Raw genomic sequence first — 23640 nt, 5'->3', positions numbered from 1 at the left:
TTGTTTGACTGAGTAATATGAAAACTGGAGATGTAAAACTATGGTTTCATAAAAGACAGTAATGAGGGTTATCACGTTCAAATTCGCCGCTAGGGGCGCTAGTGTAGACAGAAGTATTCCCAAATATCAAAGATAGATATAACTCCGTAATAGATGGATACAGTCTAAGGAAAAAACGTTCCTCGAAAATCACGAAAATTTGATTCTCGATCAGATGGCGCCACTACCTTTGGCCTACTCTCGTATAGAAGGCTTTTTCGTTTGTTATTTAACAATTTTAACGCATATCAGTGAAATAACATGGGTCAAAATCATCATCATCACCATCATGTCAGCCGATAGACGTCCACTGCTGGACATAGGCCTCCCCCAAGGCTCGCCACTCCGACCGATCCTGTGCCGCTCGCAACCACCGAAGTCCCGCGACCTTCACCAAATAAAAAAATCATTTATTCATATTTAAATACATTTTATGGTATTTTTATAAATCTCAAGGTCTAAAGTGTGTCGATAGATGGCAGTGAATTTACCGTGGTTACAAAATTTACTATGACAGTACCGCTCTATCCTATTATATCCTCTTTGCAAATATCAAATGCATAATATTGGGGGTTGCAACCTTGTTTATCGCGAGTTTTCGCTTTATTCATAACTGTGGTAAATCTTTCTCCATATTAGGTTAATCATGGTAAGCATTAGATATAGTTCAATAAATGTTAGTGGTTTAAAAAAAATGCCAACTAAAATATAATATATGCAAAATTAAACAGGTTTAAAAAACGGAAAATTTATACGTTAAGATACCTTTTTGTATTCTAAGAACAAATTAAATTACTTTCTATGAAAATATTTTAATTTGTGTTTTTCGAATAGACACACTACTATTCAACTATAAACCGAAATAAATATCATATACTTACCACGGAAAAAAAACCTTCAGGAAATAGGGATGATGACACATGTTGAATTTTATAAGAAAATCTAGTAAAATAGACAGCAAATGAGTATTCACACTAATGTTGATATAAAAAAAATGTAAATAATACAAAAATACAGGACCTGAAAATTTCAAACTAAGGTTTTTTTTTACAATACAACTTCCAAAAAGGAAAAAAGTAAGGGTACGATTCGATTCCTTACATTTTATCCAAAAAAAGATTGTGTAGCAACTACATATAGTATATTATACATAAACGCAGTATTTCACCGACAGAAACGCAATTTTCTTTTTGTTAGGAGCGTTTCGCGAATGAAGTAAGACTGTCGGACTTATGGGCATTTGATCCTAAAGACAAATCTTATCCGTTGATACTATTAATGAAAATTTGTCATCTAGCTTATTTATTGTCATATACTTGAAAATTTCAGAAATTGTAAGGAATTTATAGTATTAAATAAATAGCTCAACAATGAATGTTTTTTCGTGTCGTATGTGTCTGTGGTTAGCCTTACCATAACATTTTGTGGTCATTCGAAATTTCTGTAGAGGGCAGGTACATAGGTGTTCGTGCTGTAAATTCTGTAGTGCTAAAATGCCTAAACTATGGCACCTACATGCACGATGTACAGTCAGCATCAAAAATAACGTATCAGACTACTATGCGTCAAAAGTTTTCTAATAGGTTAACAAAAATACATATTGTTTCACCGACTACTGAAATACTGAAGGTTGTCTGGAAGAGATCGCTTTTTAGCGATAAGTCCGCCTGTTGTTACCTACTCACTTATGTCCTGTCATTGTTTGTAACATGTATTTTTCTTTGTAGTGCACAATAAAGTATTTTATTATTATTATTATTATTGTGTTTACATGTAGAACAAATGAAGACTGTGGCGGATACTTTTAAACACGAACTCTAGATCACTATTTGGAACAGTATTCGAGGGTAGCAGATGCTTTTGCCGCGTTGTCTCTTTCGCTACTTTTGATGTTGGCTGTACCTATAACAAACCTGATCTTGGATATTTATAAGCATAAGTACAAAAGTATATAAGTATTTTGGCTCACCGTAACTTGATTGACATTTGAGGTTAATATTAAATTATCCATTGTTAAAATTTAATTGATGTCACTGACTCCTCAAACTCAAAAGCAGATATAAAATGATTGGATCATTGTATACCGTTATTACAATTACGAGGTACGAGTATATTCTGGGAGCAGGTATTTTCCACATCGTAAATATTATAATTGTAGTAACGTAACGTTGAAAGTGTTTGCGATTTTTTGCAATGGATTTGAATTTAATAAGAAGTTTTACAAACGTAGGTAGGTTCGTACTTGATCATTCTGTCGTGCATTCACCTTATACATCTCCCGACCTTATAATATATGTATTACACTTGTAACTTTGCTATACTATGTATGTTGTGACTAAAACAAGTGAGTCTAAACCGTGAAGTTACTTAATGTATGTATGGAGCTTTTGAGCTGAGCTGTATTCTGAATTTATCCTTAAAAAAAAGTTGTACTGTACCAAATTGGCCCTATTTTTACTTAGTAGTCGTTTTAATGAATCTTGCGTTTGAATGAACTGTTCAAGAACGGAGTTCCGACATAGTAGATAAAGTAACCAATAATAACAACAAATAACCTCATCATCATCATGGAAGCCACGAGATAAAGAAACCACATCAAAGCATACAATGTTTACGTCTGCCTCCTATACCTATATTGGATGTAGTCCCTATAACTTAATAAACAATAATGCATTCTGTATCTATTTATGTCTAAAAGCGTTTACTTCCACGGTTAAGACTCATACTGAATGTGTAATTTATAGCGATCGCGACTTCGACATGCCCTTAGCATGTAATTTGGTGATTATCATTCTATTTCTCCTATTTATGCGGCTGACATAGTATCGCGGGTAAATTACACGTTAGCGTCGTCTGAACAGCTGTTTATCGTTATATTGGTTTGATAATCACATAGGGCCCCCAAGTTAATGTTATGGAGTTTCGTTGCTATATTTTTTTGTACTGTTAGTTATTGTTGTTTTCACGGCTACACGTGAAAAAGATTTGCTTTTTTTTGTTACTGTTGATAATTATTTATTATGTAATCTTTCTTTAATACTTCGGTCGAAGTAATAATTAATCAAAATCTTCAATTAAAACATTATTGCAAAAACAGTATTAAGAGCGAACAAAAAACGTATAGTTCAAAGATAATAAGAACAGTAAGTACAGCCTACGCGATACCATTAAAACTAATTATAGGTACACGTTAAGAGACCACATATAAATTACAGAAAATTAAATAAATAAATGTAAGTCTTCGCTTCTGGCACAGTATATTCATAGACAGTAGAGTAGGCGTGCGAGACACGCACTACGATTTGCTCATAGCAAAAGTGCCTACGGCATTTTCTACAAAGTTCTATATTGTAACTAATTATCATACAACGAAGAACCTCGTAATGGCGAGCCCGCAGTTTATTAGGTGTATTTATTGGTATCTACCTGTGTAAGTATGATCGAGCAACGACTATCAACGAGGCCACTGCTGCAGCTGCTGTCTAATAGTTCAGATGTATGTACATACGGTATAATAAATACATACCTAGAGTCGGGCCAAGCTAACTCTACATAGCATAATAACAATGTGTGGCAATGTCATCATTAATATCAAAATTATGACATTAATAATGACACTCTCTCACTTTTTTCTGTTCAAATCGGTGCAAAGTTAGCTTATACTTAAACGGTTTATTTGTATCTATGTAAATAGTTGAAACGTCAGACTGTAAAATGAAAAAAACTCATTCATGAGCCAGCTTACATTTACCCACTGCAGTAGAGTGTAATTCCTTGTAACTACCTAAATATTAGTAACCATGGGTACGCTATACAAATGCAGTGCTGACAGGATCCCGAAATACCTCTTATTTAATCAGTATTTATTGTAAAAAGGATTTATTGAAAAAAACTCGTTGGTTCAATCCTACGTTAGGTACCTACCCTAATGTAATTTAAACTAAAAATAAGTTCTACTACCAAAACAACAACTACTTAAAGAAATAGTGACCAAGGTCACCCAGTCGCTCGGAACTCTCGGTAGTGGTTAGAAGTTAGCCGCGTAAGCTGAACACGCCGGTTTGATTCCGGCCTCGGCCCACGGAGGGTTGGTCACTTATTCTTTAATATGAAACCTATTTCATCTAATATATACATATAATAACAGAATATCTGTTATAAAAGCATCAAAATCCATCGAAAGCGCAATTCGTTGAACATTTTTATAAGTGAATACGGAAACAAACTACCATTAACGGTGTTATGAAACGTGAATAGTAATGATACTAATGATCTTAACTCGTGCTACCATAACATAAAATGTCATTTAATGTACTTTCTTTTAAGATAAATGATTAGCTAGTCAAACAAAATAGTACATTACTACAGAGGCCGGGAAGTAAGGGGTTGCCGGCCGAATGCATATATACGGCCGAACGTAGTGAGGCCGGATAGTTATGAGGCCGACAACCCCTTTTCACGCCGATGTATGTATAGTGCTTTTCTCAAACATGCAATGAAATAAATAAAGAAATCTCCACGAAATCAAAGTTTTAATTCTAAAGAAACTAAAAGTAAACTAGGCACAAAATATAACTACCACCTGTACCTATCTTTATCACACGTGTCGTATATTTTACACATGTAGTTAATCAATTTATTACACAAATGTTCAAAGGTATATTTATGAATCTTTGATTTTTCGCCTTGCATCCTTCTGACTGTAGTTTTAGCCACATAACTAAGATTACATCGTTTTTTATGTTGATATTATGCTTCACATACATCGTTGCCTTAAACATGGAGTATAAGTAACAGGTATTCATTTAATATTTTCGTCGGAACTCATATTATACAATAAACAACGCACAATAAATCCAATAAAATAGAATTACAGATACACAATGAAAAATGTTCAACTTTACCTCCAAAACGATTAAAAAAACACCAACGCGTGTTTGAATAGACATTTTTACCGCTAATATTTAAATGAAATATAGGTTATCAAAGGACTGTTTCATTTCAAACATAGACAGAGATAATCATACTATCTTTGTCTTACACTGGTACTAGCACCCAAAAGAAAAGGATGAGTATAGTTTTTTTGTTCTTTTTTACTGACAAACTGGTTTGACCAACTATATTTTAAATCTGTATTTGTAGGTAAATTTGCAATTCAATATTATTGGAATTTGTTAGTGTTTTATTTATATATTTTTGTAAAACTGCAAAATATATTAATTATCGTTTATTGTTTTTTTTAAAGGGGTATTGGCAGAACGTCATTCCGAACCATAAGCAAATATTGGTTATAGTTTTTTTTTGGCTGAATGCCATTATGCTGTGTCACAAATATATGTGAAATGGAAATTAAAAAAGAGGCACTTCCCGGCCTAGGCCTGCAACTTTGTATGAAATTTCATTACAGGCCCCTCGTCTAGCCGCGCCGGAGTCGTGATACTTCCCAGCCTAATATAAAGAACGTAATATCAATATTACATAGCATGTTTGAGAAAATATAATTTACTTGTATCATGCCAATGATAGATAGATATATTAATGTATTTCTTATTGTAAATTACATGATATTTTACAATGTCACAATGTGTCTAAATAACATGAACTCACAAATAGATCGTCAATTTGTAAAAGATAATAATTCAGTGAAATGATTAAGTAATATATAAAAACAATTAAACAAATCATAACAAATAAAAAATTAAAAATCAAATACAGTGAAATAAAATGTCAGAGAATATAATAATACTAAATACAATGTCAAAAAATTACCTACAGTCCTTTAACTCTGAGAATGACCTTCGGATTTTAGAAAGATACATCGGGTATCGGCGGTAACACGTGAAGGTGATACTGCAGTGCTGTTCTGCTTTCTTATTAACTCACAAAAAGTTTTAAACTTACCGCAAAAAGGTAAGGATATCTATTGTCTCAATGTAAAATAAGCCCTAATTTAATGACATGCTTAATATTCGGTTGATGACTATATTGCGATTTGACTTTTTGTTATAATCTAAATAAAATAGAATCAGAATTTGAAATTCGAAAACAAATTTGAAAAACAGAACGTGACACCGTCACTTCTGGCGGAAGTTATATAGAGTTGATAATACCAGTCACATATTTCAATTCATATGGTAAAATTATACAATTGGAAAATTGTGATTAGTGTTATGGTGGTATTAACTACTCTATATAGTTTAAGGCTGAAAAGACGACTGCACTCTTTGGGTGTTGGATTGCAACTAAATCAGTAAGACACTGTCATTTTCTATTACGCGATTACGTCCGATTTTACCCGAAAAACTAATGTCATTCTGAGAGTTAACGGACTTGTCAAAATATTAACAATGTCAAAAAATTATCTCTTCCAGAGTATAAATAAGCGGTCAAAATGTATATATTGCTAGGGCACTGTCCACGTTTTTGATTAAGGCGAATATGTCTAATAGCCCGGTTTATGGTACCTATTTCTATTTTCTATTTTCTAAATTTTTGAACTTTATTTGATCGTGTAGCTGTAGGTAATGTTGCTAGTTCGAAATTCAACCTAGGTAGTACCTATCTACATAATACGAGTATATATTAATTTTAATTTTTATCCGTTCATATGAATCCAAGAAACTTAGACAAGCTTGTTTAATCAGAATAAGTTAAATTATTCCGAACTATCTTACCAAGTTGTTATGTTATCTACAATGTAATTCAATATTGAAGTTGTATAAACTAAGCGCAAGGTGCAAGGACGTTTGATAAAATCACCCTCGAAGGGAAGCATAAACAAGCGAGATAAATGAATTAAATTGTTATAGTACCTACCTATGTTAGCTATGATAACGAACAGCTTCTACTTAAGATTTAATGTTTCGGTGCAATAAAATATGGTTAATCAACCAATAATATAATAAATACAATGTGCATGCTTCCACGTTTTCGAGAGCTGGGACTAGAGGTGAACTCGGACAAATGCAAATTATTTCCTTGCGGCGCCAAAACTCGCCTTTATTTGCCTCCGTTTTATGAATTACTCCCCGGACTCAGGACCTCGAACCTTCAATCTTCTGGGCTCTCCCATCACTGCGAGACTCAACGCAGTGTCGAGGCTAGAGTCTGGTGCGTGGCTTCAGGCGCTTCAGTAAAGTTTCGTAAGTTCGGAGATATATTATTATTTATTTTTAACTTAGATTACGTATTTTTCTTTTGCTCAAAAAATGTTACAAAATCTATTATTGCCTCGAGTCGATAAAGGCGTTTAAAAGCCATTGCGGTAGTTTTACGATGAATTCAAGGGAATGGCGTAGCGTACAATGGTTTAATTAATATAACTATAACTAGGAACGTACGGTTACGTACGTCAGATCTAACCAATCTTTCATTAAACTCTCTATAATAGTTGTCTCTAAGGTATATTTTTCGAACTTATATAGTTTTCAATAGTAGGTATTATTGTATACAATCGTGATATATTTAATAGCGAGCTTTTTAGTCCAGTACCGTGTTTAGGCCACGAAGCTTGCTGAGTTTTTGTTTGGTTCATACGTCTTAAGTTTTCATATAACAATATGGCAGAGTAACATTACTCGCCAAAAAATTTTCTTGACCCGTCATTTGGAAACTATGAGTCCTAGCAACACACTAAAAAGTTAATATGGGATCTGATGCAAATAATCTATACAAACCGGATCGCTATCACTTTCATTAGCTGAAACTGAACCGATGTATCGAGAGATTTCATTGTAGATGTAACTACCGTTAACATTCCACGACGAGGCGTCATCCGATGTGCATATTCAACAGTATCCGTGGATACTCGGTTTGGTGACCGTTACTGATCCCTCATTCTCCTCACGTAAATAGGCACTAGATAGTGCCTGTTGAGATAGTGATTGTTGCTCAGAACAACTTCTTATACATTATTCATGGGAAATGCACCGCAAATTACCGAGTCCTGTTGCATTTGCAACCTATAAACTAGTGACCTCTGAGAGGAATGTACTAACAATCTTAGTAATTGTAAAGATGTAAAGAGCACTCAGAGAAAGCTTACTGATCGCGTGTCACATGCTAATCGGAGTTTCAAAGGAATAACGCAAATTTACTCGGGGAGTTTAGTGTTGCAAATTATTAGTCAACACTATAGGTAGCTGTCTGCAGGCACATAATAGATATTTTGTAACATATAACCGTACCTGGCAATTAATATTTAAATATGTAGTCCTAGAAAAGGGTCATTCGTATAGGCATGTTGTCATTTCCTTAAGCCATTACCAAATTAATTAGTGACTTCGTATCCATAGTTTACGACTAGAATTTATGAATCGTTGGTTTGCATATGTATGTTTTTGCTAAATCGGAACTAAGCGAGAACAACGTGTCTGAAATAGGACTCGTATTGTATTAGATCAATACAAACAGAATGCTGGCACAGTACCGCGCCAACGTAAGTAATTAACGCATTTGAAAACCAAATCGTGGAAAATATTTGAATACGTCATTTATATCACCGATTAAAATTGAACTCCTCCAATTGCTCTCAACACCTTTCGCTGGGAATAATCATAATTCCCATGACCACAATACAAACAGTGCATTAACTGAGCAAACCTCGTCAATTTGCCACAATTTGCTGAAGGAAACCACGAGCAGATCTAATGTAGGTTGGTGGGTAATTAGCCACAGGTAATTGAGTCGATCGTACGTGACAACCACAATGGCTCCCATGCATTTGGGTTCACACGGCTTTCACAGCCATTACATGCGGCAGGACGTGTATTGTCCGAGAGCGGCGTGACAGTAGCCGCAGGGCTGACGAGTTAACATGCTTGGAATCTTTAGCGGTAACATCCTTATGTTTTCCACAAACAACTTTAACATACATAACTATAAATAAAAAAACACATAAATCGTAAAACTGGGTTGGTAATTACTATAAAGAGGTAGGTTTGAGTAATTAAAAATGAGTAGCTATTGTACAAGCCGTACCCACTCGACGCGGCCGCGCGCGCGCCTCGATGTAACATATCATATAGAGTTGTTTATACCATTAATATCCGTAATGATGAAAGCTAACAAAAACCTATTTGTATTAATTTAATAAAATTTAATGCTACGAATTCGTACATACATTTCTATGTGTATGCAGGCGGGCCAATAGTTTAGTAAGCTAGTAGTTTTGTTGACATATATAAAAGTATAAAATAAGGATTTCGAGTTCTTTTATATTTTTTGTATTTAATGCAGGTTTTACATTAGGCAATTTTGGGGCATTTATTTAGGATGAATTTTAAAAACAATTTGAACCAAGAGTTTTTACAGTAACATTTCTATTGAAGGAAATGATTAATTATTTACATGACACCTGACAGACCTTTTGTTACAGAGATTACTGTATGCCTGACACAATGTTAACTAAAAACAATACATTACATTATGGAAACATAAACTGCTCATAAACAAGCTTACAAAATAAGATACCCAGAATCGAGCAGTGTAGGGTACTCATAAGCATGGATGTAAATAAAGGGAGGTAGATATGGCACCAGGCGCTTGATTGAGCCATCAAATATAGGTTCCTGAACCTATATTGTGTAAGTCGTACGGCTGACGCCAATGTGTCAAGATTGTCACAATCATCTACTAAATATTGCCTGCATTTTAGTTTTGTCAACTATGAAAGTCACGCGTCTAATTATTAATAAAAGGTCATTGCTCATAAGTCGGAAAGCAGACCTTCTGTAATTTTTGGGATAATAGAAAATAATAATAAACTTTGACGTTTATTGTCAGTGATGACTGATGAGATGATTAAATGGCCAACGCATTGAAACAATTGTTTTCTTTCTTTTCAAATAATATGATTACTTTAGTTTAGAAAAATTGTCTATGGGCTGCAAATGGACTGTATGAACTATGGATGGTATAGAAAGGATGCCAATATCTTATGGCAGAATTGTTGCAAAAGTGACCGCTTTCAGCTTTAAATAATAGTTCCTAATCTCTCCGGTGGCGCTAGTTAGGCTCTGGGACATGAGTATAACATGAACCATATAAGGCAACAAATAACCCGACCAAATTACGTAGGTTGTTTTTGGTAGTATTTCGGTGTATGGTGGCGCTGCCTCATTACTGTTTTTTGATGGACACTTTTCATACATAGAGATTTGGCTCCTTTATATAGTCTCCATGGTATGAACGAACGCAAAATTAACGACACATGATTCAATAAACTCTTTTCTCTTTTAGTTAATTGCATTGACACAGGATGAAAGATGGTTAGCTTATCAACTGAACAGTAATGAATCGAGATCCGTACCTAAGGTATGTGAAAAATACTATAATATGGCACCAGCATTGTTATCCTATACTGTTATAAATATCTAGATGAGCATCTAAAGCCTAAGTACACTCGTCCCACACATGAGTTCGCGCACGCGCTAAAACTAAGCAAGTACTTTTCAATAATTCATTGAATTGTACTGTAAAGTCAGGCGGGATCCGTTACGTAACGACAGCAGGAGAGACGATTCAACAAGGAAATTGAAGAGAAGAAATGAAATGAAAATGAAATGAAATCTTGACGTCATATTTAAGAAATACATTTTGTCAAGACGCCGTTAAAGTCCCGCAACACAGGCCATATAATGATTAATATAATATATAATGATAAATGATTTTTCACATCTACAAAATCTATCCAATAAGATTAGATTGAGCATTGTAATTATATGATACTTAATTTAAAGACAAAAACAGGTAAAATATTTTTTTATAGACTAATTCAAGTTTTACTTCCTGTTTAAAAATCAAGTACAACTCAGAAGTCAACACTGCTAACCGTACAGCATCCATCCGTTTGTTTTTTCCCCTCGCGGTCCAGTTGCAAGCGTGCGATATGTACGCTATGTGTGTTAGCGGACGTTCGCAGCCACCAGCTCAAATGGAACGGACGCTGCGCGACAACCGACCAAACGAGCAAGACCTCAATTCAAAGCACCTAGCTTTGAACCGACAGCTTTTCACATCGGTTGGGCTGCCAACCCGACCTCCCCAAGGACGGAACGGAGATTCGTTTCTGCTTACTCAACACACTTACACTATTCTAAGACGGGTTTTTGTATGATACGGAGCCTAGCGGAATGCAATTTTGAGATTCAGAATTAATACAGAGGAATTTGACGTTTTCTAACATGGATCCGGTTTGTAGTGACCCGCTTGGTTGAATGTTTAGTCATCTTATAAGTGGGTTCATTGAATTTGCTTCGCATAAACTGCGTGAACCAAGTTGTTTACAAATTGACAAGTGAAATTTATATGCAGAATGTTATGCGTGCAACAAGTTACGTGGAAAATCTAATATAAGTATCGTACCTTTTAATAAGGTTATAAAAAATAGACTGTCTGGAATTGTCTACTTTAAATATACATACATATTCGCCGAAACAGACGCTATTCTTAAAATCAACACTATTCTTTAAAAAAAATTGTATGTTTAATGGCTCCTCTACACGATGGCCCAGCGTAGGCCAGTCCAAGGTACGCATTTATGCGTTAAAGGAAGCAAGTGATATTGCTATCTCATTCCACCGCATAGCTGTAGAGGAGCCATAACATATCGATTTAGAATCAGCGACCAAGAGGAAGTTATGATGTTGAACTATTAATTTTTCTGTAAAAATAAATAGGTAACATAAAAGTGGCAATTTCTTATTTTATTTTATTATTATTATTATTATTAAAAGTTCTTTATTTAGATAACCAGGATCCACATATTGTTAGTTACATATTTTGTTTTACTTATAACTAAGGTTAGTAGGTTTATAATACAATAAAATAACAATTAAAATTAAATTGAAAATTAAATTACATTACATTATATTATTATTGTCCGTTCATGGATCACCGCTGAACACCTCCACTTGCGACTGTGCAGCACCGATTCATGTACGGACAGTCCAGTCTGCTCGAGATCATTTTCAGGATACTGTTGGTGCTGGCCCTCACCCTGCGCACCAGGGAGGCACATCTTTTACGCATTGTTGCATAAAAACAATCTACGTGTGCTTCTGCAAACATCCCTGATGCACTACAGTGTCGAGGCAGCCCCAACAGTACCCTAAATGCGTTGTTGTATTGTACTCGGAGGGCATTGTAACCAGTCTTGGTGAATCTAGCCCACAGGCTGCACGTGTAAAAACTTGTACAGTACGCTCTAAAAAGTGTAAGTTTTACGTCACGTGAACATCGTGCAAACCTGCGGGCAATCATGTTTGCTCTTCGTGACAATGCCCTCCTTTCCCTTTCAACGTCCTCATTATCCCTGAGGTCGGCCGTTACCAGATGCCCTAGGTATTTCAACTGATTTACTCTCTGTAGAGGTGTACCATTCAATGTAACTGGGGGCATGTGATCTGGGATCTTACAGCCGGCCCCAAAGACCATGACCTCGCTTTTTTTACTATTGTATAGTAACCCGTGATCCTTCGCATACCTTTCACAAATACTGACGAGTTTCCTCAGGCCACAGATGGATGCGCTCAGCAACACCATGTCATCCGCGTAGCTGATATTGTTTACGCATACACCGTCCACATGACAGCCGACATGCGTGTTACCGAGCGCACCCACCAGTCCGTCCACATACAAGTTGAAAAGAACCGGCGAGGTCAACCCTCCCTGCCTCACGCCGCACTCCTGTCTGTATGGTGTCGACAATGCCCCTGCCCATCGAACTTGGTTGACCTGGCCTCCATACCAGTATTTTAATAAATTAACAATCTCTGGCGGGACATGAACCTCATTTAGTTTGTTCCACAGTATGTCGTAGGAGACCAGGTCAAACGCCTTCGAAAGGTCGAGGAAACAAGCATAAACATCGGTTTTCCGTTTCGTATAATAGTGAACAGTGTGCTTTAAACCTAAAATGGCACTTTCTGTTGATAAACCAGACCTAAATCCAAACTGATTATCATGCAGTTTTATGTATTTACTCAAGTGCGCATCCAGCACACCGTCAAAAACCTTTGCAAGAACAGTTGCTAGCGATATAGGTCTATAATTATTTTTGTCCGAAATGTCACCAGTTTTGTTTTTAACTATCGGTACAACAATGGTTCGTATCATCTCCATCTCCATTATCATAAAATAATGAAATTTTTTGCTATATTACGTGTTAAGTTTGCTTAACCTCTCACGATGTTAAACTTTATTGACTGTTAATATTAAATCTCTTATTAGTAAAGTCAGCATAAAACCTAATTAGCTTAGCACACCTACATACATAATTATTTGTATGCAGCGGTGCTAAACTAATGGTTTTGCTGACAGTACAAATAATTATAATATCACGAAAAATGGGAAAAGGAAATGTTAACAAAATATACGCGCACGGACCGTCATAACCCTTTCCTCGTTAAAAGCCTTTCAATGGGCGTCCCTTTAAGATGGCTAACCCAGAAAAAGGCTTACTAGTTCGAACTGCTAGCCTAGCCCATTCATTTGACTATCCCTGACCAAAAAACTTACCAAACAATAAAGCTAGCCCTTTATAAGGGCAACCCTAACAATTTACTTAGAACTTTTTATAAAACTTTCCCTTATTATTTTAGCCAAATTTTGTAAGTGGCGAGTATTGATTGACATTTATATATATTATGAAACCTTTTACAATCTCTAAATAAAATGCTAATTATATTTAATTTTGTACTTTGTATTAAATATTATAGTGCAGTTAACTTTTAAGAAGTACGACGAATGGTGAAATGTAATTTGTATTTTAATTTAATTTGATGACTCTACGCTACTTATTAAACAGTAAGAGAAAAAACCGGCCAAGTGCGAGTCGGACTCGCGTACGAAGGGTTCCGTAACATTACGCAAAAAACGGCAAAAAGTCATGTTTGTTGTATGGGAGCCCAACTTAAATATTTATTTTATTCTATTCTTAGTATTTGTTGTTATAGCGGCAACAGAAATACATCATCTGTGAAAATTTCAACTGTCTAGCTATCACGGTTTATGAGATGAAGCCTGATGACAAACAGACGGACGGACAGAAAGACGGACAGAGGAGTCTTAGTAATAGGGTCCCGTTTTCCCCCTGGGGTACGGAACCCTTAAAACATTGCAATCTCGCATTTCGAAATAGTTTTGACCTCAAAGTCCGTTTTGATAAGTGAAATAGCTTTAAATAGTTTGAAAATAATGTTGTAAAGTTTGAAAATAATCTTCAACAATAATCCAACATTTTTATATTCAACTTCATTATACATACAGAGTTAAGTACCTACTAGTACGAAACTCATCAGTCATGTTACCACAATATGTGTAACCCACACTGATTATTAGTTTTTGCGGGGCGATAACCGATTGATAGTTCAATGATGTTACGATAGCTGTTGTTGTATAGTCAGTAAAACGTAGATAATAGTAAATACCTATAATATTATGAAATTTTAAGGTGCCAAACATTTGCCTTCAAAATTGTCTAGCACGGGCTGAGCACGAAAAACAAACCCATTTTTCTTATAATTAAAACTAGATAGTTTGGCACCTTAAAATTTCATAATATTCAAGGCTTGTAGGGTTTACTAAATAATGAAATGTAGGGATTTTATGTATTACACAAAAGTTTAAATTAGTTGACATACTTACATTAACCAATGTAAAAATTAACCAAACAAATGTCGTCCTCGGTATATGAGACGCAACATCTGATGCCATTTTGGACCTGAAACAAAAAAATATTGCTATGTATTATGTTATTGTTGAATATGAGGTCCTCAAAAGATGTATAACATTAACCTTTTGACCGCCACAGTCAGTTGTGGCCGACATCAAAAAGTCGTGCCATGGACGCCACGACGGCTACAGCCGACAGATATTTTGGCATCGATTAGTTTTTACATCGTGTTGTTTGTTTTTTAATTATCCTCTACAGAAGATGAAATAAAGCATTTTAATATTTATATATATATTTTTTTTTATATATGTAAATCAGGAATATCGAAAAAACTCTTATTATTGTCACTATCACTATACCTTATAAAACAAAGACCCCCGCCGCGTCTGTCTGTTTGTGTGTATGTTCGCGATAAACTCAAAAACTACTGAACGGATTTTCATGCGGTTATCACCTATCAATAGAGGATTAGGTGTATAATTTGTTAAGGTTTTGTGTAACCCGTGCGAAGCCGGGGCGGGTCGCTAGTATGTTTGTATGTAGGTACGTAGGTTTTTTACTATTGAACGTAGATCTATTTATTTTATTAATCACCTACACTAAAACAAATAAAATTTATGTTAAGTACTTTACCTAAAATATGTTAGAAAATAATAAACAATTTTAAACTTAAAGTAAAACTCTTTCGTCGCTACCAACTCATGCGTTGGTACTAGGGCATGCAGTACCGGTTCCGGTTCCAAGAATTTCATTTCCCGGTTCCGGGCGGGACTGGAACCGGGAATCCCGGTTCTTCCCGGTTCTTAGTAATTTTAATTCTTTTTTTTTAATTGCTTATATAATGATGGAAACCCAATAAAACTTTATGAATCAGTTATGTAAGGTATAAATAATTAGTCTTCTTCTTCCTGCCCTTATCCCACGTTATGTGGGGTCGGCACAACATGTTTTTCTCTTCCATTCTCCTCTATCTTTCGTCACCTCAGCACTCCTTTCTTTCTCATATCCTCTTTCACACAATCCATCCATTGCTTTTTGGGTCTACCATACGCTCTCCGTCCATCAATATTCATCCCTAACATTATTTTGCCTATATGGCATTCATCCCTCCTCATCACATGCCCATACCACGCTAACCTACTACTTCTTATCTTCTCCGTTACTGGTGCTACTTTCAAACTTCCCCTAATATACTCATTCTTAATCCGATCCTTTCTCGTCACTCCACACATCCATCTCAACATTCTCATTTCCGCTGCGTGCACTCTTCTTTCATCCGTCACTTTCGTCGCCCAGCATTCTGATCCATACATTACAACAGGTCTCACGATCGTCCTGTAAATTTTCCCCTTAAGTTTAAGAGGCATTCGTGGATCGCAAGTTGTTCCAGAGACCTGTCGCCATTTCATCCATCCCGCATTTATTCTATTTTTCACGTCACGGTCGATGCGTCCGTCGCTCTGGATCAATGACCCAAGGTACCGGAAGTCGGAGCAGACTGGTAGGGATACACCATCTAAGGCAATATGGGAAAAACTGGATAGACCACCGAAATCGCAGAACATGTGCTCCGTTTTGGCTCTGCTTATTTTCAGTCCCACACTTTCCAGCTTTTCTTGCCATTTTACCAGCCTGCTCTGGACCTCAAGTGTATTATCTCCGACAAGAACAATGTCATCGGCAAACAGCATACACCAGGGTGCCTCCTCCTGTATGTTCGATGTCAGAGCATCCATAACCAGGAGTAACAAATATGGATTTAAAGCCGATCCCTGGTGTAAACCTACCGCCACATTGAACTTGTCGGTTACTCCAGCTTCAGACCTGACGTGAGTAGGTACTGGCTCTATCATACATCGCCTGAACAAGCCGCACATACTTCTCTGGCATTCCTTTCTCTCTCATAGACCACCATAGACCCTTACGGGGGACTCTATCGTATGCCTTTTTCGTCGTAATCCGTAAGTCGTAACCATTCACGATTCTATAAAACACAAACGAACGACCGTTTAACATGAATGTTTCTGTCCAACTAAAACAATTGCTAAAAAATAATGCGTGAAATGGCACGAGTCGTTATCTTATCTCTCGGTCACCAGGTGCGAATGAATAAAATAGGATAAATTCTGGTATGAGTTAGAAAAGGAAGATGTTTTACGCTCGCAATACAGTCATGTTGATCTTTGCAGATGCAACATTGCGAATTCATTAAATACTAAATGCGTTATTATCGCAAAACGGACAGAAATAAATTGAAAAAATAAATAAATCGAATATTTCGAAAAGAACCGGGAATTCCCGGTTCCGGGTCTTCAGTACCGGTTCTTTTGAGACTACAAAATTCCCGGGAATTCCCGTGACCATGCCCTAGTTGGTACACATACTCGACTTACAGAAGGTCGGTAGAGCAGGAGCGAGCAGTAGGGCTAAGATGGTTGGCTCTTTATCATTTGTCACCATGCCTGTCACGTTCTAACAAATATGTAAGTGCGAAAGTGACGCATGGCATGGCAGGTGATAAAAATGCGACCATGCAGGAGCTCTTCCTTTCTGACTGACAGGCCAATTAGAAGGTACACTGACATCAGATTGATATCATTTAGTTATCGTGCCTGACGCTCGCGCCAATACATGTACGGACAAGTACGAGCAAAATGCACTATATCTGAATGACATAATTTAGATGTCATTCTGATATCAGTGTACATCCGAATTGGCCTGTGTGTTTGAGCAAAGTACGTGTACAAATACGAGAGTTCTTGCCCTACGACGGTTTTCCCAAACAAAAATGTATATTATGTCGGTCATCTCCATATTAACGTTAATCAAATCGATGTCAAATTGACGCATTTAGCTGTGCGTATTCCTGGTAATAGGAGTTCTAAGGAGTTATTGACTCGTTAGATTTACATAAGTGAAAATGTTATTTATAAATGCAAACAATCATAGGAAGCCAGTTTGAACCGATGCCCATATCAATATCGCTTTCACACGAATTAAAATATTCTCTGTTTTGGAGTCTTAAATCTAAAAACACCTTCCGCACTTGTTCCTTCTTAAATAAAATAAACATTACCTATGTAGGTGGGTACAATCAGTATCAATAATAGCTCATCTTCTTATTTGTATCAATTTATATTATACAGAAAGAGATATTTTCATAAATTATATCCAATCAATAGTTATTTGTTATACAAGGGTGCAAAGTTGTATTTTACCCGCGAGTGTGGAATTGAAACACGAGCAAGCGAAAGGATTCTATAGTTGAACCACGAGCGAAGCAAAAATAGAATCCTGAGCGTAGCGAGTGTAAAATACATTTGCACCCGTGTGTAACACAAAACTTTTCCCCTCACTATAGCGAGGAAAGTGCAACATCCACAGGCGTTAGATCATCTTCATCACTGGAATCACTCATTTTTTTACGATAATACGATATTATAACAGAAAACTGGAAGTTGTCGTGTCGGAGTCGGTGAGATAATTTTTGTTGACAATGTTGACATTTTTGATGATGCGTTTTGAAATTGCATCGACTCAACTTGTGCGTTCAGAATAACATTCAACATCATTTAAAAAAACAAATTTTCTTATGGAATTTAAGGTTTATGACTTAATTAAAATCATTAAGTCATAATAAATAAAGCTAAATTTGGTATTTTTTTTATTAAATTCTGAAACCATTTATTTAATGATAATTAATATGGAACGAACCATTATTATGAGCGTTTTACGTTTTGTTATCTGTCAAATGCTATTCAAACACGCTCCATCCAAGGTCAAATTACTTTCCCCACTAGTGGATAAAATGCATTTTTCCCCGCTTGTTTTAAAGGATAAAAGACGGCTTTCCGAGCTAGTGAGGGGAAAAAGAACTTGCAGTTTTACCTATGATGAGATTGACGAATTACATGAAAATGCAACTTTCAATATTTTTGTTCAATAAAAGTCGTAAAATTATCCTACCACATACTAGGTATCCTACCAAAGGCCAGGTGTTAAAACTAAAAGCATACCATCGATTAGGAAAAATAAACAAGGGCAATAAGCAATATCTCGTCTCGACATAAATCGTCCCAAGTCGGTGGGAAAACACTTAATTTAAAACTGCTCGATTAGAGAGTAATCGTGAAACTATTCGAATGTTTATTAGTACCTAGGTATATTGTTTCTTTATACTGGGATTAAAGTTTGTAAACGCCAAGGTAGTAATAAAAACCGGTCAAGTGCGAGTTCGTTTAACTCGCGCACCGAGGGTTCCGTACAAACTTTAAATTTTCTATGTAACTATAATCACTAAAGACTTTTGACCAGAATCATAACTATCATAAGTGATAAGCGTAATTGTGTATAGCCCCATCTATCGGCAAATTGGCTAACTAATTTACGCGACCTGTATGTATGTTGGTTTTCTGGGATAATTCTTTATCATGTGAACCGATTTCAACAGTTTTTGTTTTATTTGAAAGAAGGTGGTTTTAGTGTTATCTCATAGATATGTCAACTATAATGAACACCTAAAGCGCTTAAATTGCAAATTAAATTACAAAATGTTTTTTTATAATTAAAAAAAATATTCAAGATAGAGGTGTGATTATATTTTTCCTGTAATATTTATGATAATGTTATTATTGTGTAAAAATTTCATAATGTTTGGTTGGTAAACTTCGGAGATAAGGGTTGTATTTTTTTGAAACATTTTCCTTCATAAGTAATTTTTTTTTTTACTATGAAAAGTTTGAGCTCTTACAAATGATATCCCACTCGACCTAGACCTAGACTTTGAAATTTTGCCCCCTCTTTATATTGGGCATTTACCATAATTAATAAAAAAAATATTTAAAAAATACACTCAATGTGTTTGGGTTAGCGTTCTTCATGACTATTCCAAATTTCAAATTTGACATACAGACGGACGGACGGACAGAGTCGCACCATAAGGGTTCCTTTTGTACATTTTTTGTACGGAACCCTAAAAAGTTACAGTTTATAGACAAGAATCGAATTTTAAGGTGTACCTACCTAATATTATAAATAACTTGTTAATAAAAGTTTAGACGGTAGGTACAGTCACCACACGGGATTGTTATGCTATTTAGGGTTCTTGCTAAATTGGAAATTCTATAGCGTAAGTATTGGACAAGACAACCAATTTAGCTAGGACCCTAAATGGCGGTAAGTAATATATTTTTCCCCTCACTAGCTCGGAAAGCCGTCTTTTATCCTTTAAAACAAGCGGGGAAAAACGCATTTTATCCACTAGTGGGGAAAGTAACTTGACCTTGGATGGAGCGTGTTTAAGTAGCTTGACAAAAATAAAACGTAAAACGCTCATAATAATGGTTCGTTCGATATTAATTATCATTAAATAAATGGTTTGAGAATCTAATAAAAAATACCAGATTTAGCTTTATTTAATGATTTTAAGTCATAAACCTTAAAATTCCATAATAAACGTTTGTTTTTTAATAATTATGTTAAATATAATTCTGAACGCACAAGTTAAGTCGATGCAATTTCAAAACGCACCATTGACATTTCATACATCAGAAATGTCAACATTGTCAACAAAATTTTTACTTAAAAACTTCTCACGTAAAAGTACAGAATTTCCAGTTTTTTGTTATAGTATCGTAAAAAAACGAGTGATTCCAGTTGATGAAGATGATCTAACGCCTGTGGATGTTGCACTTTCCTCGCTATAGTGAGGGGAAAAGTTTTGTGTTACACACGGGTGCAAATGTATTTTACTTCTCGTGTGTTAAAACACTCGCTTCACTCGTGGTTCAACTATAGAATCCTTTCGCTTGCTCGTGTTTCAATTCCACACTCGCGGGTAAAATACAACTTTGCACCCTTGTATAACAAATAACTATTACAGTACATATGGTGCTACTTTCTCGCGCTAGTGCGTAAAAGAGCACTTTTCGTGCATATGTCGAAAGTTTAAAGAGCCATATGTACAGTAAAACGTTGTACGATACACGTGCGAAAAGGCAATTCGCAACTCGTGTCGATTTAAAACACTCCCTGCGGTCGTGTTTTAATTTATCGCCACTCGTTTCGGATTTTCTCTGTTCCGCACTTGTATCGTAAATAATAACTATTAGTGCACTAGGCCGCGTAATGCGCTATTGCAGGTAATCAAAATGAATATTGGTAGGAAATAAACAATAAAAGTGGATTTAATAAGCAAGTATTATTTTAGTGTATGGGGTTTGTAGTATTTGTATTATGCCGCGGAAATATTATGCGGTTTACTCACAATAAAGAAATAAATCGCATATTATTGCACAATTGGAAATCTTTACAGAGAGCAGTGTAATGAAGCGCGCAGGCGCGTGCGTCGCTGCACGATCACGTACTTTCGTTTCGTGTAAAAACAATGCATTTTTTTCGCTTGAACGGCTAAGGCATTTGGAATCTTATCATGATGATAATGTGATGCTAGGTTATTTTATTTCAATTATCATTTACGAGCCCTAAATCAGAGAAACCTTTATTGCTAGTAGAATCGCATTGACATTCTTACACAAATTGACTAAACCCCACAGTGAGCTCAAGAAGATTACTTAATTATATGCCCTTATACCAGGATTCAAACCCAGGACCATCGGCTTCACAGGCAGGGTCATTACCGACTAGGCCAGATCGGTCGTCAAATGATAATATCGTGAAAGAGAAATAGTCTTTTTTGCTTAGCTTTAGCTCGTATAATTATTAGATTCAAATGTTGTAACATTAAACTAGTTCCCGGTGTCTGATTGATTGAGTTCGGCGAATAGATTCCTATGACAATGCATTGGTAGGTATTACTAGGTATACTAAGATGGAGCTGAATTGATGATGCTGTCGCAAGGTAGCCAAAGGAACTCGATGGAAAAACATAAACACATTGAATTAAGGCTTATTAAAAAGGTCTAATCGGAAATAAAAGTATGTATCAGAAAAAATCTTAAAACTTGTTTTTTTTTTAAACGAACCTCCGTAACTATCTGATAATAAATGTCATACAAAATGATACCAATAAATCACAATACTACGAGCACGTAACTAAATAATAGACCGTGAAAGTCATTTTTTAAACTTGTGTTGCATGATTACGTATTACAACAAAAATCTAACACCTAATTCATCAAAACTGAATACTAAATTAAGCAATCTGAAATTATAATTGCATTTAATAGTGATATACGAATAAGTATATGCATTTTAGTCACAAATATTTGTGAAACTCTATGACCTAGTGTGGAACCGCTAAAGCGTTGCGTGCCCGGCGATATGCGACACCCGATACTTATGGTAGTTAATGGCCTTTACTTATGTCGCGGAAATACGAAGAAAATGGCTATTATTTACTGGACTCTCATTATACAGACAGGACACATGTGGCTAGCCGTGTTAGGATTTTTTTTCTTTAAGATGGTGGATAAGCAGCCCGACACAATATAATACAAATGAGAAAGACGGATTTTAACGACAATATTTTTTTAGGTTACCTAACTTCAAACGGTAATGCATTATTTTTTGTAACACACACTGCAATACAAATCCTCTATTTTGCGCGCCTTAATAAAAGAAAATAAATACAGCAAATAAAATAAAATAAGTACCTAATCAATTCAGCTCCATCTCAGTATACCTAGTAATACTTTAAGTGCGATTATATTTAAAATAAGTACCTACATATATATTTTTCAATTATATTCATTCACTATTTATATTTCTTATAGTTATTAATTACCTGTGCTTCCTGTAGTGATGATACTGATGATATATTCTGTCACTCAAGAATCTCAGCAAGCGGCCGTACCGAACTAATACCTTACAATACAACGTCAAAATTATGTGAACGCAAACTTCATTAGGTAATTGTATATAAATGATGTTTTTCAACGTAGATACATTTATGACCTTGCATAAATATGTTAAGCTTAAGAACTGCATTAGTGAAACTAGGCAATTTAGTGTGATTTGTTATAACTAAAGTAGCCAAAATAAAAAGTTTGCTACTAAGATAATGAAATAGCATGCCGTACACAATGTTAACAAAGAAAGCTTATTACAAATCAGTTGCACAGTGGTGTGACTGTTAGGAATCCAGCTCTTCGGACGTTACACGCTCCACCGCGGAATTCTCCCATATAATCACATATGAAGACATTACTTGCTGTGTCTGCGGACCGTCATTTCATTCGAGTAATATTAAATTGGTGTCACTCCAAGTCCTAGGCCATTAAAGCCTAGTTAGAAAGCTGGTTAGTTTGTTAATTTGCATAGCTTGAATTTGTTTCTAACTTATGTAGGTACATTGTAGGTTAATGGAAATATTGTCAGCATTTTTTATAAAATTACTCAAGAGTTTCTATAATTATAATTACATTAACTCTTGAATCTAATTGGGATTTCTATTCTATTTAGTCAGCCCTAGGTTTGTAAATGTTGGTAAAACTTATATTTGAATGAAATGGATTAAATAATAGTAAAATAATATTTTTTTACGAAATTAAGTTTTTATTTTTTAATAATATCATGCCGGATATTATGCTGGAACCTAATATAACGAAAAAAATATCAGCTAGTTGACAATGTCATTTAATTATACATATATACGAGTATAGTGGTTAAAAATGTTAAAATTCTCACATTTGCAATAAAAGTTTATAAATCCCTTTAATTTGATTATCAGGTATCAATTAATTCAAATGTAAGGCCCAGTAAGTTGGTGTTCTTCTCTCATTCTCACTGAGCGTAAGCGCGAGCGAGGTGGAAATGCGTGCCCGCAAGCGCGGATATCATGTTTTTAATTTAAATTTTTTGTACGTTTAAATAAAATAAAAAGTTATCGATACATTCCCTCAAACCTATTGTGCATAATTTGTTACAAATTTTTAAAGGGCATTTTAGACCTATGTTCGAGAGTTTTC

General features: G+C 35.4%; 1 protein-coding gene across 1 annotated transcript in view; it reads right to left on the bottom strand.

Annotated features, from left to right (window-relative positions):
* The window catches only part of LOC134752406 (cuticlin-1), a 117838-nt gene that overhangs the window by 56055 nt on the left and 38143 nt on the right, over nucleotides 1-23640 (bottom strand). The window contains exon 3 of the mRNA XM_063688120.1: nucleotides 14686-14761. Coding sequence (XP_063544190.1) covers nucleotides 14686-14761 — 76 coding nt within the window. The remainder of the gene's footprint in view (nucleotides 1-14685; nucleotides 14762-23640) is intronic.

This window comes from Cydia strobilella, chromosome 2 (assembly GCF_947568885.1).
Source record: "Cydia strobilella chromosome 2, ilCydStro3.1, whole genome shotgun sequence".
Taxonomy (NCBI): Eukaryota; Metazoa; Arthropoda; class Insecta; order Lepidoptera; family Tortricidae; genus Cydia; species Cydia strobilella.
This window is presented reverse-complemented; position numbering and strand designations above follow the sequence as displayed.